Source organism: Triplophysa rosa, linkage group LG12, assembly GCF_024868665.1.
Source record: "Triplophysa rosa linkage group LG12, Trosa_1v2, whole genome shotgun sequence".
NCBI lineage: Eukaryota > Metazoa > Chordata > Actinopteri > Cypriniformes > Nemacheilidae > Triplophysa > Triplophysa rosa.
The window spans coordinates 25,088,068-25,102,166 of record NC_079901.1 but is presented as its reverse complement, the minus strand read 5'-3'; the positions used below and the strand labels follow the sequence as shown (position 1 = coordinate 25,102,166).

General features: G+C 41.4%; 2 protein-coding genes across 2 annotated transcripts in view; one reads left to right on the top strand and one right to left on the bottom strand.

Moving 5' to 3' along the window:
• Window positions 1–33: 33 nt before the first annotated feature.
• LOC130562979 (calcium homeostasis modulator protein 4) lies at window positions 34–3,016 on the bottom strand. The gene is made up of 3 exons (XM_057348348.1): window positions 1,792–3,016; window positions 985–1,672; window positions 34–171 (listed from the first exon to the last, which is right to left on the bottom strand). The coding sequence occupies exons 2-3, from the start codon at window positions 1,450–1,452 to the stop codon at window positions 40–42; spliced, it is 600 nt and encodes a 199-aa protein (XP_057204331.1). The 5' UTR covers window positions 1,453–1,672; window positions 1,792–3,016; the 3' UTR covers window positions 34–39.
• Window positions 3,017–3,319: 303 nt separating this feature from the next.
• nptnb (neuroplastin b) overlaps window positions 3,320–14,099 on the top strand; it is a 30,704-nt gene continuing 19,924 nt past the window's right edge. Inside the window, exons 1-2 of the mRNA XM_057348345.1 lie at window positions 3,320–3,681; window positions 13,176–13,523. Coding sequence (XP_057204328.1) covers window positions 3,600–3,681; window positions 13,176–13,523 — 430 coding nt within the window. The 5' untranslated portion in view covers window positions 3,320–3,599. The remainder of the gene's footprint in view (window positions 3,682–13,175; window positions 13,524–14,099) is intronic.

Sequence of the window (14,099 nt, the reverse complement as noted above, 5' to 3'; positions counted from 1 at the left end):
GATGTGGTCGTGTGATGTGGATGCAGAAGGCCGCTGGTGTCAGCTGGCGCGGTACAGACTCATCTCCGCCACATTGACGTCTGGAGTTTCCAGCTCTCGCTGACAGCTCTCACGGATGACATACACCACCAGTCCAAAACAGATGAAGATCAGCAGCACTATCCCGATCACCTGTTAACAAGACACACCTGCATTAATAATAACCAAACGCTAGAGAGGGAACCGTACTACCGTGCGACAGTACTGCGTAACATCACATTCAATTCGCCAGGAATGACGCAGATGTGCCAGTTGTCTGAGACCAGAGAAAATGATTCTGTTTAATTGATATTTTTACGACCAATTATGAGCATGACACAATTTAAGTAGAAAGTTTGAATACGTTTTGGAAATGTCTTAATGTTTGGCATTTCCAAAATCTCTCAGGTTGTCGAGAACAAAACCTGAGGATCCGTGTTATCCAGCAGGACTTACAAGCATATTTGCTCTTCTGTTTCTTGCAGTTTTTCTTTTACACCGAGACATTTTGCTTTTTAAAATCCATCAACACTGTTGAAAATGGCGAAATTCAAATGTTTTAATGTGGTTCAGACTTTTGGACTGTAAACTTCACCATTTCCGTACTAATCTGAAATTAAAGGGTGCAAGAAAGGGTTCTTCACAGGAATGTCATAGAAGAACCATTTTAACCCAAAGCACCATTATGTCCAAGTTTCTTAAAAAACTTTTTCTACTGTCTGAAGACCGTTTTCTACAACAAAGAACCAGTTACGCAAAAGTCAATACTATATCGAAGATGTCAATATGAACTCTTTTCTCTATTTTACACCTCCGTACTTTTCATTGTCATTTGTGTCTGTTTTTATTTCTTCTAGGCAATTTTAAGAGAAATGCACGAGACCGAGTTGATACATTGATGACATTTTCCTCTGGGGTGCTGGTGCGTAAAAGCGCACGAGCGCGCATCATGTCACCGGCGCTCACCTGAGACTCCACGAACAGCCGCTGTGAGCGCAGCATGAGGTCTCGAGGAGAAACGCTCTCCTGGTCTTGCGTGGGCTCGCACCACTTCTGCGGCGCGGCTTTATCCACGATCACGTACCTCCCGTGCCAGTCCGTCATCGCGCAGGCCAAGTACTGACCGTCCAAAAAGAGCAGAATCAACCAGACCACCGCGGGCACGACACTGGACAGAGACACGGACCTCCTGCGCGAGACCTCGCACCTGCAGCCCTGGACGATCATCATAATCGCGAGGGCCATGACCGCGGGGATCATGAAGAATGCGGACGAGAAGAGTCCGTTCCACGCCGGATCACACGGACACTCGAACTCCAGCTCCACCAACTTCTCCAGACCCATCAGGATGAAGCCGAAGGCCACGTTGGACACGAGTGGACTGTCGCTCAACTCATTCTTCAGTCGCGTGAGCCATTGTTGTCGACTGCCCATAATCCCATAAACACCTGGGAGTCACGCGGAGCTCGTGAAATTCCTCCGACACATGTGCAGATGTGCTCTGATGCGCGTGGAATTCGTCCCCGCGCCCCTCGCGTTCCCATTGGTTTTGAGGGAAGATGGGTGTGTCGTCCGTGACCTCGCTGCAGCAGGTGATTGGCTCGCAGCTGGATGCAGGTGTGGCTTTGATTTAAATGTGTCTTTCACTCACGCGCTGGAATAAAGTGGAGGGAAAATTGGCTGCAGTTACCCCAGGACACATGATGAAGTGTGCTTTTAATAATCATAAATATAATTATGGTGATTGTTAATATGAAATAGAGAAATAAATACACTTTGGTCAAGACAAGGCCATAATTTCTACATTTCCATACGTTTCTACATTCCATTATTTCTTAATTACGTACAGGGGCGATTCTAGGTTTTCAATATTAGGGGGGCTCAGCCTCGAATGAGGATATATATATATATGTATATGTTTTTACAGTGGATGGGAAAGGGTCTTGTATCGCTATTAAGCTGCATTATAACAAAGAATGGCAAAGATGCAGATGTCATGTTAATACACACGCCTCGTAACGTTACTCTGTTTATGACGGTCAATCCAATGTGCTGCTGTACTGAAGAATGCGCTCGCAGCCTAACGCCGTTTTCATAATAAGAGTTTTAAAGGGGACTATAAAGCGATCTCCAATTCTTGTACAGATTACATTATTACTCACAATATTTTAAGGGGGCTAAGCTAGAGCTATAGGGGGCTTTAGCTCCCCTAAAAAGGGCCTAGCAATGCCACTGATCACGTATATCTATATTTATTTATGAATCTTTTCATTCACTTATACTTAAGTAGTTTTGAATCCTTTATATTTTCAAAATTTCTTCAATGAATTTAATAGAGTCGTTTCATATGCACACAGTGAAGTGAGACCATAGGAAACACGCACCTCCGATTTGCACTTTTGTGATTTTAAATTCTAAAAATGATTTTTAGTCACTCCGTTTTAACGACAGAGTTTGAACCTAAGGATTCATGCTATCTAGCAGAGTTGACAAAGAAAGCCAGAATATCTGACGGATGACTAAAAAGCCACAAAAATATAGCTTTGTCTTAAATTATAAAAATGCACTATTCTTTTACATATTTAAGTAAACATAATCTCCGATCTTTGGACCTCAAATGTAAATTTAATAATGTGTAAATGTTTATAGATCCACTCATAACTTTAAACAGGTTGTTAATACTGGAAATAAAATAAAACGGGGTTTTTTTGCCATTTATTTATTAACATCACACTTTGTTTAATGTTCCTCTAGAATAGTGCCAGGAGAATAAGAACAATAACACAAACACGCACTAAAAATAATTTATCCGAGTGTGCAGTACATTTGTGACGTGATACTGTAAATCTTGTTTTGTCCATCAGGTGGCGCTCGGTGAATGTAAGTAGCTGCATGCAACTATGGTTGCACTTTTCTGCCACTATTCGTCACTGTTCTGAATATCACTTAAATACTATGATGTATGCTGTGTGTAATTATTAAATTGTGTGTATGGCATACAACAATTGAGAATTATATTAAATTGAACAGTTTAAAAATATTTTGTAAAGGCAGTATTAAAGCATCCGTGCATGAAGATCTTATTTCTGTCATTTGCTTTTAATGAACCGTCTTATACAGTTCGAATTAATGGCTCATATTATCACTCTTTTCAGAGCACGAGGGTTAAAGAACAGATTACTCAAACAACCGCTATATTATTATTTGTGAATTTAAGCAGCTTTGCGTTATCTGTGCGCAGGACTGACGCGCCTGAGACACCCGCAGCGGGAGCGCGCGCCGACAGCTGATGATGCACTTGAATGAGCCGCGGGGTGCGCGCACTGACAGCTGAAGGTTCTCCGCGATGACGGACACTCCGATGGCCCATCAGCAGCATCAGCATCCCTGAGCACCTGCCAGCAGCAGCATCAGCATCATCCTCGTGCGCCCGGCCAGCATCAGCATCCCTCATCCATCCCCATGCGCCATCAGCGCCGCGCAGCGCCTGTTCTCGCGTCCTCTCCGCGCGCCTCCGCCATCCTCTGCGGCTGAAGCTGCACTCTCTCACCGCGTCCCGTCCGATCGCCTCAGCCTCCAGGATGCTGTCCGTCACAGGGATGCTGGCGATGGTCGTCATCCTCGGAAGCGTAATGCTGCAATATGTGTCACCTCAGCTCAACGGTAAGGATCCGGGGACGCGCTCGTCGGGATCTGTGTGTAATCTGCTTTAGGGACGCGCAGGTTAGAGGTCGATGCCATCTTTATTATCATACGCGCGCAATCGAGTTTATTTTAATGGCACCTCGTCAGTGGAGATGTAATGCACGCGCTGGGATTGAGTTGATTAAATGTCGTACGTTAACCTCGCGTGTGCGTCTGCGCGGTTTAATCTTCTTTTTCGCACTGGTTGTATTTCAAAGCGGGACATATTTTCATATTCTTGTCCTTGGGAAGGATTATACGAGTTTTTTCCTCCTGCTCGTATTCTCCAGAGAAAAATGTCTCGTTTTCACCCTTTCCACATCCAGTGAGCTGTCACGACTCGTTTTGCGAAAAAATATTGCAAGAAACACGATCTGAAGTCATGAGGTTATTAATACACAGTCTGGTAATAAGATTATTTGATTCTGCCCTGAGCTTGAGTGTGTGAAATGAAATGTTGATGTGTAATTGTTTGTGATGGAGGGAGTGCTGCTGTTGATATCTGAACAAATGGAAAGCAAAGGGTTTGTGAGCAGTAAATAATGAGAGAGTGATTCCCCACAGGCATGTGTGTGACTTTACATTCTGGAGAGTGACCGGGAGAGGGCACATTCATTACCTGCAGACAAACAAGGCCGGGGTATTCCCTCTCCGGAAACCAAAGAAAACAACAGGGACTAATCAGTCATTTTTATGTCCGAGTGCTGTTTTAGGGCACTATGATGCATCATTCGAAGCATCCGCTGAATGGATAAGTTTTATTTATTGTTAGCAGAAACACATTTTATTTATATAATAATAATAATTGTATTATGTTTAAACACAGATATGGGGTAAAACTATACCCCACGTAACATCTATTTCATTGTTATTTCAAATACATTTGAAAGTCATATTTATAGAGTCACATACTGTAAAAACCATGGTAACGTAGATCAGGTTTTCTTAACTCATCAAATGAAGTTTGTTTACAGCAACTCATCACCAGTCAACATTTAAAATATTCAGTTGAATGACTTTTACAATGATACTTAAACATTTAAGTTAGCACAGGTGATGAGGTAGAAAGCGCTTGCGAAGTGTGTCATTTCTGCATCATCAGGGTCAACGGACACACCGTCGTTCTTAAACGGATTTCTCCGAACACTCCCTGTGTCTTTCATTGGTTCAGAATCAGCGAATTTCATGAAGATTCAACAAGATTCATATTCATGGATTCTTGTGTTTACCAAAAGTTCCCAAAAGACAAACTTAAAAGTTAAAAAAGTTATTTATATCTTCACATCAGCATAGCAACAGCCTTATGCCAGGATGAAGAGCATTGATGTCTGTGCCTTTCTGAAACATTCCCTGTTTTTGTGAAGAATCTGTGTGCACATACTGTGGGAGTGGGACCCTAAATGTCGTTGCCCTTGAGCCCCTTCACTCTTCTGACGTTCACAGCCACCACCCTTGTGTTCCACAGACAATAGCCTCTCTTTCCCCAGGGTCCAGCATGGAAAGAATGACTTTTTCCTATTTCCTTCCTCCTAACTGTCATGGAGGCTAAGGCAAGGGTCTTTCCGCCACTTAAAGAAACACATTCCCTCTTGACGATTAATCATTATCAGTAAAGACACTGCGTGATGTCTTGAGTGGCCAAGAGCCGATTTTTATATTGTGGTAGAATCTATGGATCTTTTAACAGAAATGGTGCAGCACAGAAACTCAAATGTAAAGCCCACCCCTGACTCACATCATTGGTTGAGCTTATATTGCTGTGTCAGACGTTTGGGTTGAAACAGACTTGAGCTGGAGAGAGATTTTCATGATAGCATCACAGTGCTTCAGAAGATCAACCGAGAAATAAACTGCTTACAGATCCCAGTACAGTTAAGATGACAACTGGAGATATTCTGGAGTGATTTATAATCGACCTCTTTCACTGTTCCAAAGAAAATAACATGCTGTGCAGAGGTTGTTTGTTATTATTATTGTGTGTGTGTGTGTGTGTGTTCATGTTTGTATATCCCGGTGGGGACCTAAACCTGAATACACACCAACACATGGGGACTCATGTCACCGTGGGGACCAAAATTGAGGTCCTCATGGGCACAAAAGCTAATAAATTGTACAGAACGATAATTGTTTTAAATCTAAAAATGCAAAAAGTGTTCTATGATCTTTAGGTTTAGGGATAGGGTTAGGGATAGGGGATAGAATATACAGTTTGTACAGTATAAAAACATTACGCCTATGGACTGTCCCCACGGGGATAGTCAACCAGACATGTGCGTGTGTGTTTTGACATAAGGTCAGTGGCTCTGGTGGATAAACCTTCTATTGTTTGGTAAAGTCTGACCGTACAGATTCCGTCCTCAGTGCAGTTACTATACAGCACAACTCAACACTTCACTTTCAGTCTCACAAACTCAAAATCCAGATAAACCTTGTTTAAATAAAATCAAGAAAATGCAAACAAAACGATTTCGTTCAACGCTCCGGCAAACTTTTGTATATCAGCGGAGACTAGTTTGAATAGTGAAGGGCAGACTGAGACAAACACGTGATCAGAACCGGACTGATGTTTTGTGGAGGGTTTCTTCTCGATCACTAACCCTGAGAATCAAACGCCTGTGATGAATTCAGCCGATTAAAGCACACGCTTCATTCAGAGGCTTTCAGATGTAGGTGTGCATGTACCCATCCACAGGACGGCTTTACAAGGAAATCTAATAACAGACTGAATAATGAGCTGTTGGGATGTCAGATCTGGAGCATTTGGTTCTGTGCAGTGACGGGTGCTTTTACATTCAGATGATCTTCATTTTGAAGGAGAATTGATTTAATGACTTACAGGTATGTGTGTGATACTGTATAAACTCTGTTTTATATACGCGAGTACAGTGTAGCGTGTTGTGCGTGAGCTGCAGGAGATCTGCGCAGGACTGTAGATGGCTGTGTCTCATTCTGCTGCATGTTTCTATTATTAGAACCGACACAAAGAGCACAGAACTGACTGAAGACATCCATTAACACTTAATGCACTGGCGCTTTATACATCAGTGTGTGTTTCTGTTTGTGCGCTTGACTGTTACGTTACAAAACACACCCTCATGTGCCTCTGAAGAAAGGACGATTGTGTGTCGTGTGAATGTGTGTGTCTAATCTGACCTCATGAACACAGCAAAGCACAAAACTGGAGACATTCTCAAGAGCAAAAGTGACTTACTGTTGAAAGGATCCGTTCATAAACCATTTCTGTCATCATTCACTCACTGTCATGTTGTTTTTTGTCTGTGGAAAGTTAAGAGAGATCATGACGGTAGTCCACGTGTGCATTTTATTCCAGTTTCTGAAGCTTTGTGCGAGGAACAGACTGAAGTTTTATGGTAACACTTCTCAATGCTGTATAGCTTTGTCAAACTGAAGATTCGTCTGTTTCTCACATAAAGCTGTTGAGAAAACGTCAAGAACGGCTAAACCCTACATCTGAAGGACGATTATCATCTTACTTTATTCAGTGCTTCTCAGCTGTGTATTACAGTCCGAATCAATGAAATGTTAGAAAAATATATATGCTCATATTTAATATGTCTGGAAAAAAATAAGACCACTCCAAAATTATGTGCAGTTTTTCAGAACGTACTATTAGTATTTAAAGGAAAGTGTTTTTGTTTCATTCTGTGAATTACCGACAACGTTGTTTTTATTTGCGTAAACTCACAACTGCCGAAATTGGTCAAAATAACAAAAAACACGCAACACATTCAATGTTCAGATTCATTTTTAAACTACACAATGCAAACGTGCGATGCATTTAATAAAAGTTTAGCAAAATAACATTGATGAAAGGCAAATTTGGAGTGCTGCTCTCTTCATTTCTTCAGAAAGGTTCACGTGTTGTTTAGAAGTTTGTGTGTGCGTGCACGGTATCTTTGGAACATGAATTGAATGTGGTTTTGCTCCGATGAGGACAGAAGTGTTGGATGAGGTCGAGTGTGAATTCATGTAACACCTGCAGGGACTGTGAAGACATTCAGCAGACGAAAGAAAATCATTCACTCTTAACGTCTTACGAACTCAACATGTCATTTAGCAGGCAACAATTTCAGAACATCAAACCGCAGACATCAAAAGAAGAATAAATGAGACCGAAACTAAAACACACGTGTGATATTGTGACTCGTAAGATGATTTTAGGATTGTACGTCTCCATGATGGACACGTGTGTGAATATGTGACGTTGACGGCCGGCCGGGCGAGCGAGCGGGTGTTTGGTGCTTTAGTGTTTTGTCCTGCACTCCCCATCAGAGGGTTGGATGAACACACTTGTGTTTGTTCTCTCCAGCTTCTTATTTTCTGCTTTGTGTAAATGCATCTACAGTATAGCTTCTGCTCATGTCTTACAGCTTCTGTACTTTTGGATTCGTCTGTTTTGCAGATCCTCGTTGTTTATTTTGAACAAGATATCTGATCATTATAGTTTCCCCTTGTTAACAGTTTGAGCTGAATTGTGTTTTGTGATCCTTTGATGCAGATTTAAAGGCTGATATTAAGTGATGGAACAGTAAAAATGTATTTAGTTTATAGAAAAGTCAGAGCGGAAAACAGAGTTTAACTCTAAGTTTAAAAGAGAAATAAACATGTTACTGACATTATTAGAAAACGGCCTTAAAGAGATATATATAAAGAGAAATAATTGTTTTCCCTCATGTCGTTCAAAACCTGTTTGTGAGGCTTTCTTCAGTGGAACACAAAAGAAGATATTTTGAGAAATGTGTGTTCATACAATGGAAGTAAATGTTATCAACATTCCTCGAAATATTCTTCTGTGTTCTGCAGAAGAAAGAAACTCACACAGGTTTGACACGACATGAGGATGGATAAATGATAACAGACTTTTCTGTTTTAGCTGAACCGTCCCTTTAAATACACTCGTGGGGTTGTGATGTTGAGACTAGATGTGATTGAAGGATCCACACATATGATTGGCCCTCAGTTTTCGCACTGACATACGGGCACTCAGAATCAGTTCCGCTGGTGTGAATGGGCGCGTCTGATCTCAGATCAGTACATATGAGCCAGATGTTTCTGTTCCTGCAGAGTCGTGAGGAGAATCTCGCTGCAGTACAGAAGGTGTGAAGCTCAATCTGTTCACCGGGCTGGGTGAAAACTCCAGACACAGATGTCTTTATTCCAAGAGAATATCATTACGCTTCACGTGATCGAGCCTCAGGCAGGGATTTCAAGCAAAGTGAAAATTGTTTCTTTTCATAGCTTCACACACACACACACACACACACACACGCACGCACGCACACACACACACACACACGCACGCACGCACGCACACACACACACACACACGTACGCACGCACGCACGCACACACACACAGGCTTTGGTTGACTATCTCCGTGGGGACAGTCCATAGGCATAATGTTTTTATACTGTACAAACTGTATATTCTATCCCCTATCCCTAACCCTATCCCTAAACCTAAAGATCATAGAACACTTTTTGCATTTTTAGATTTGTAAAAAATATTGTTCTGTACGATTTATAAGCTTTTGTGCCCATGAGGACCTCAATTTTGGTCCCCACGGTGACACGAGTCCCCATGTGTTGGTGTGTATTCAGGTTTAGGTCCCCACCGGGATATACAAACATGAACGCACACACACACACTTAGAAATATTTATAAAATATACCAATAACATAACAGAAGCTGTGCTCTCCTCAGACTGTCTTCTCAGACTCTCATGACAGACTTTCCATTTGCTCTTCATTCCATCTCACTGATGAGAAATAATTGAGTTATTGAAGAGCTGTGATTTGTCTTTCTGTTGAGTTATTAATATACATCTGTGTCTGTGTGCAGATCTGTGTTGTTGTTTGTGTAGATCATTCTGGTATTTGGAGGCTTAACTACTGTTGCCGACAGCATTTATTGTATCATGAACTAAAGCTGACCTGGAGTCAGGCGAGATTGTGTATCAGTTTAATATCTCGCTGGATTTTGCTGAACAGCAGGACTGAGATGAACTCCTTTAGTCTTCAGATTAACTCAAGTCCCCTGCGATTGTGAAGAAAGACCCGGGTGATCTCACATCTGTCTCCTCTAGAGATCAAACTGAGCTCACATTTCACCCAAAGAGAGAGATGTTTATATGCTTCTCACTTTTGACTCATTCGTCGTTGTAGAAAAATAAAGGGACACTTCACCCAAAAATGAAAATTCTGTCATCATTTACTCAACTTCGAGTTGTTCCAAATCTGTATAATTTATAATATAATATTTGGAAGAATGCTTATAACCAAACAGTTCTAAACCGCCATTGACTACCATATAGTAGGAAAAATTACTTTATCTTTTTTTTGTTCTGTTGAACACAAAAGAAGATATTTTGAAGAATGTAGAAAAACAAACAGCTCTGGGGCACTTTTGAGCTCCATTGTATTTTTCCCTACTATGGGAATCAATGGGGTCTAAGAACTCTTCAAGCATTGGTCCAAATATCTTTCTCTGTGTTCAACCAAACAAAGACATTTATACAGATTTGGAACAACTAGAGAATTTTCAAGTAAGAAAGAGATGGTAGTTTAAAGAACCTTTGACTGAACGCTTCTTTGCGGAAGAACCTTTTCAGCACCTTTATTTTCAAGAGTGTATCCCTTTAAAGAGCCATCTCTGAACAGTGAAATATTTATTGAGGTATTTGTGTAATTTTGTGTATGATCGTCATTGTGAGATCAGGATTTAATCAAGAATGTAAGTGAATATTCGTGTGTGAGTTTATGTGTTTGTGGTGAACACCACCTGTGCATTAGTCACTTCTGACAGCTCACTACACACACACGACACACACACACACACACGTGACACACACGGATAGTGTCATGATTAAATCATCCAGTAATGGACTTGAAAGCCAGGGTTCCTACACGTTTTGGAAAAGTATGGATTTTTATTTCATTGTTTTCCAGGTCTGGATTAGTATTAGTATAAAATTATGAGTTTCCAGACTATTGCCCTATTCGGTTTTCTAAAATAAAAATGAAGATTTTCTGGTAACAAATGTATTTTTATGAAGTTGGAAGCATGTTTCAAGCGCTGCCAAAAGATCGGCGCTAGACCAAATCTGCTGGTGGTCAATTGGATGTTACGCCGTTAGGGCTCCCCCTACTGTTCGACTAAACCGTTGAACACACGGCCATACCCACCATTTAGGTCCCTGACATCCGGGTAGTTTTTCCATGGTGTGGAATAAAAGTCGTGAAAAAAATGCCTAATAGGACAAAACTGCACTTAGTATCGCCAATATTGTACAAAACGCCTAGATAACTGAGCTCCGATCTACCGCAGCTGTCTAACAGCGCTCTCTGATTGAATTGGCCAATGAAATGAAGGAAGCCGAGGATTACTGTCCAATCAAATGAAAGAGGCCGGAAGCTTAAGGTCAGCTAATTGTGAAAGAGCGCGTAGCTAAACGTTTAATGTTTTATTAATGTTAGGGGGTCATTCACATGTCACGTTTAAAAACACGTGCAAAACTCTGGCTGTGTTGCTTTCTCCGTCTTTTCAGGGCGCACGGGAGTAAAGGACTCTCATTAAATGAGCACTTTCTACAAGTTGGTATGATTTATTAGGGTCTTCATGAAATGTCTGGGACATTTTTTGCTTAAAAACACTCTTTGGCCGTGTAAACAAAACCCTTCTTGCCTCGTCAAAAACAGCAATGCTCACAGCAACCCGTTTTGGTGCATGTCTCTTTAAATGATAATGAGTTACAGCGAACCCCACCCCCTTCTGTCCGACGTGTCAACACAACACACGTGCAGTACTGCCATGGCAATGGTTTAGCTAAAGTATGTTTCCTGAACTCCTCTGCGGTTAGTTTCGTTTTAAACGTCTCAAATCACTTGTCCGGAGACTAAAAAATCCATCACAGCAAACCGCGCTCACGTTGTGCGTGTATGCTCACTTAAAATCCACAGAATGAGCACCTGCAGATCTCAGCGGAATTACGTGGATTTTAGCGCCTGTAGTTGACAAGTTATAACGTTACACACACAACGTGAGAGCATAATTAGTACCGTTATGCTGTGACAGATTTTTCTGCCTAAAGACGAATGATTTGAGACTGCGTACGGCCCGGATTGAACGTCGTCAAATTTTGAAAGAAGCCAAATTAATGGACTTTAATTCTCTTTTCATGTTCACTAATGAATTATATTTCACCAATTCTTCTGTTGCTGTGGGTTGAAGGTTTACAGTTATTTAATTTAACAAAATATTAACATTGCACTAAATTCCTATCAAATGTTGTGCATTGAGCATGTCTTGGTTTGGTGTTCATTCATTTGTGTGAGGTATAGCATACATTATATATCAGGTATATCAACATTCAACTGATTATTTGGCAAAATATTATAATAATATACATGCAAACAGTTTGATTTTTAAAACCACAACTTTTTTCAGATGTGAAATAGGGTCTGAAAAATCTTCTGGGAAGTCTGTATGTTTGAGTCTGGAAAAGTATGGAATTTTGAAAAGGAAATGTGTAGGAACCCTGGTGAGCAGATCCGGTGCGTGACACAAACAGCTCTTTCTCTTCGAGTGTCTTTTTGTTCAGATGATTTCTGTGAATCTCTCCGTCTGCAGGCCAAAGCAAGTGTGATTTTATTTCTTTATATTCTGCCGTTTCTCACTGTAAACGCATCTCCGGTTTATTCTGGGAAATGGCAACAGATGAAGAGATGATATTACCGATATGATTAGTGTCTGGATCTTTGCGAAAAATCTTTTCTCAAGAGTCCAAAGTGTACCAGAGGCTGTCTGAAAACAGGGCAAACTTTTAGAAGTGAAACAGTGAAACCCTGTGTTATTCTGCATGGCCATTTCTCCGTTCTACACAGCAAACGGGCCGTGAAACAGCGGACGGCAGACAGGGAATGAGGACGCCGGAGGCTGGCGGTGTGTTTGGCAGAACGTTGTAAATTGTCCTGTCAGTGTGCAGTATAATGCAACGCTCCAAACCACATTTTCACAGCTAATGTATTCCTTTATGTGTTCTTATCCTGCGCTTGATTATTTATCAACATACGGGAGAAAATGCCTCGTGCTGTCATATGATAGAGCATGACTTTATGAAGATCTTTATTCATAGAAAGACTGAGAGAAGCACCTCGCGCTGTAATGTGCGATGTATTTTATAGTCTTTGTACGAATAGTTGCGAATTTCCGTGAGATCAGGTTGTATTTTTGGAGACTTCACATTCACATTTTGATGGTTGATTCTGTCTTTTATATTCTGCTAACAGTTTTTCCACTCGTCTTTGATTTGTGGCTTGTTTGTTTTGATTGGCATTCGACTCACACTTTGCTCTCCAACTGATCGGCTTTGATTTACTCGTGGCTTTACTGATTTGCCTTTCCATCCCCTCTTTCTTTTTCCTCCCGTCACTTTCAACCCTTCTCGTCTCCAGCTGGGTTTGTGAAGTCGCCCATGTCAGAGACAAAACTCACCGGAGACGCCTTTGAGCTCTACTGCGACGTGGTCGGGAATCCGGTGCCGGAGATCCAGTGGTGGTACGCCGATATTAACCGGGCGGATTCCTTCAAGCAGCTGTGGGACGGCGCTCGCAAGCGACGGGTGTCCATCAACACAGCGTCCGGCACCAACGGCGTCAGCGTGCTGGCCATCTCTCGCCTCACGCTGGAGGATGCCGGAGTCTACGAGTGCCGGGCCAGCAACGACCCGCGACGCAACGACCTTCGCCAAAACCCGTCCATCACCTGGATCCGAACCCAAGCCACCATATCCGTACTGCAGAGTGAGTGGCTCTATGTACTGTAGTATCTGTAGATGATGAAACACCACCTGACCGCTGAAACTTCTGTCCACTGACAAATAAAGCCCAGATTATATTTCCTGCATGAGCTTCTTTGCATTCAGAGGTGTTCGTGTGTAAAGTGTGGTTCTGCTTGAAATAAACACTGATAAAGACAACATCAATCATTTGACAGTGTATCAACTCTAAACCCTTTTATATATCGACAGCTTTAGACGTAATAAATCTAGAGAAATAAATATTCAATTCATCGACTGACCGATATGATGATTCTGAAAGATTTTATGAAATGCATCACATTTATTTTTACATTAAAGTCGGCATGAATTTAAAAAGGATCATTCTAATTGTTTTACACATTATACATTATTTATCCATGGACATCATTGTTTTTTTTTATTCATTTCTACTTGTAATCTCCCAGATAGCACAATCCATCTGGTTTACGTCTATTTGACGTCTGCATTTACATCTGCAAGACATCTTAAATACATAGTTTGCTCATCTGCAATACGTCTCGGAGACGTCTGAACGTCTGTAATACGTCTGCTAAAGATC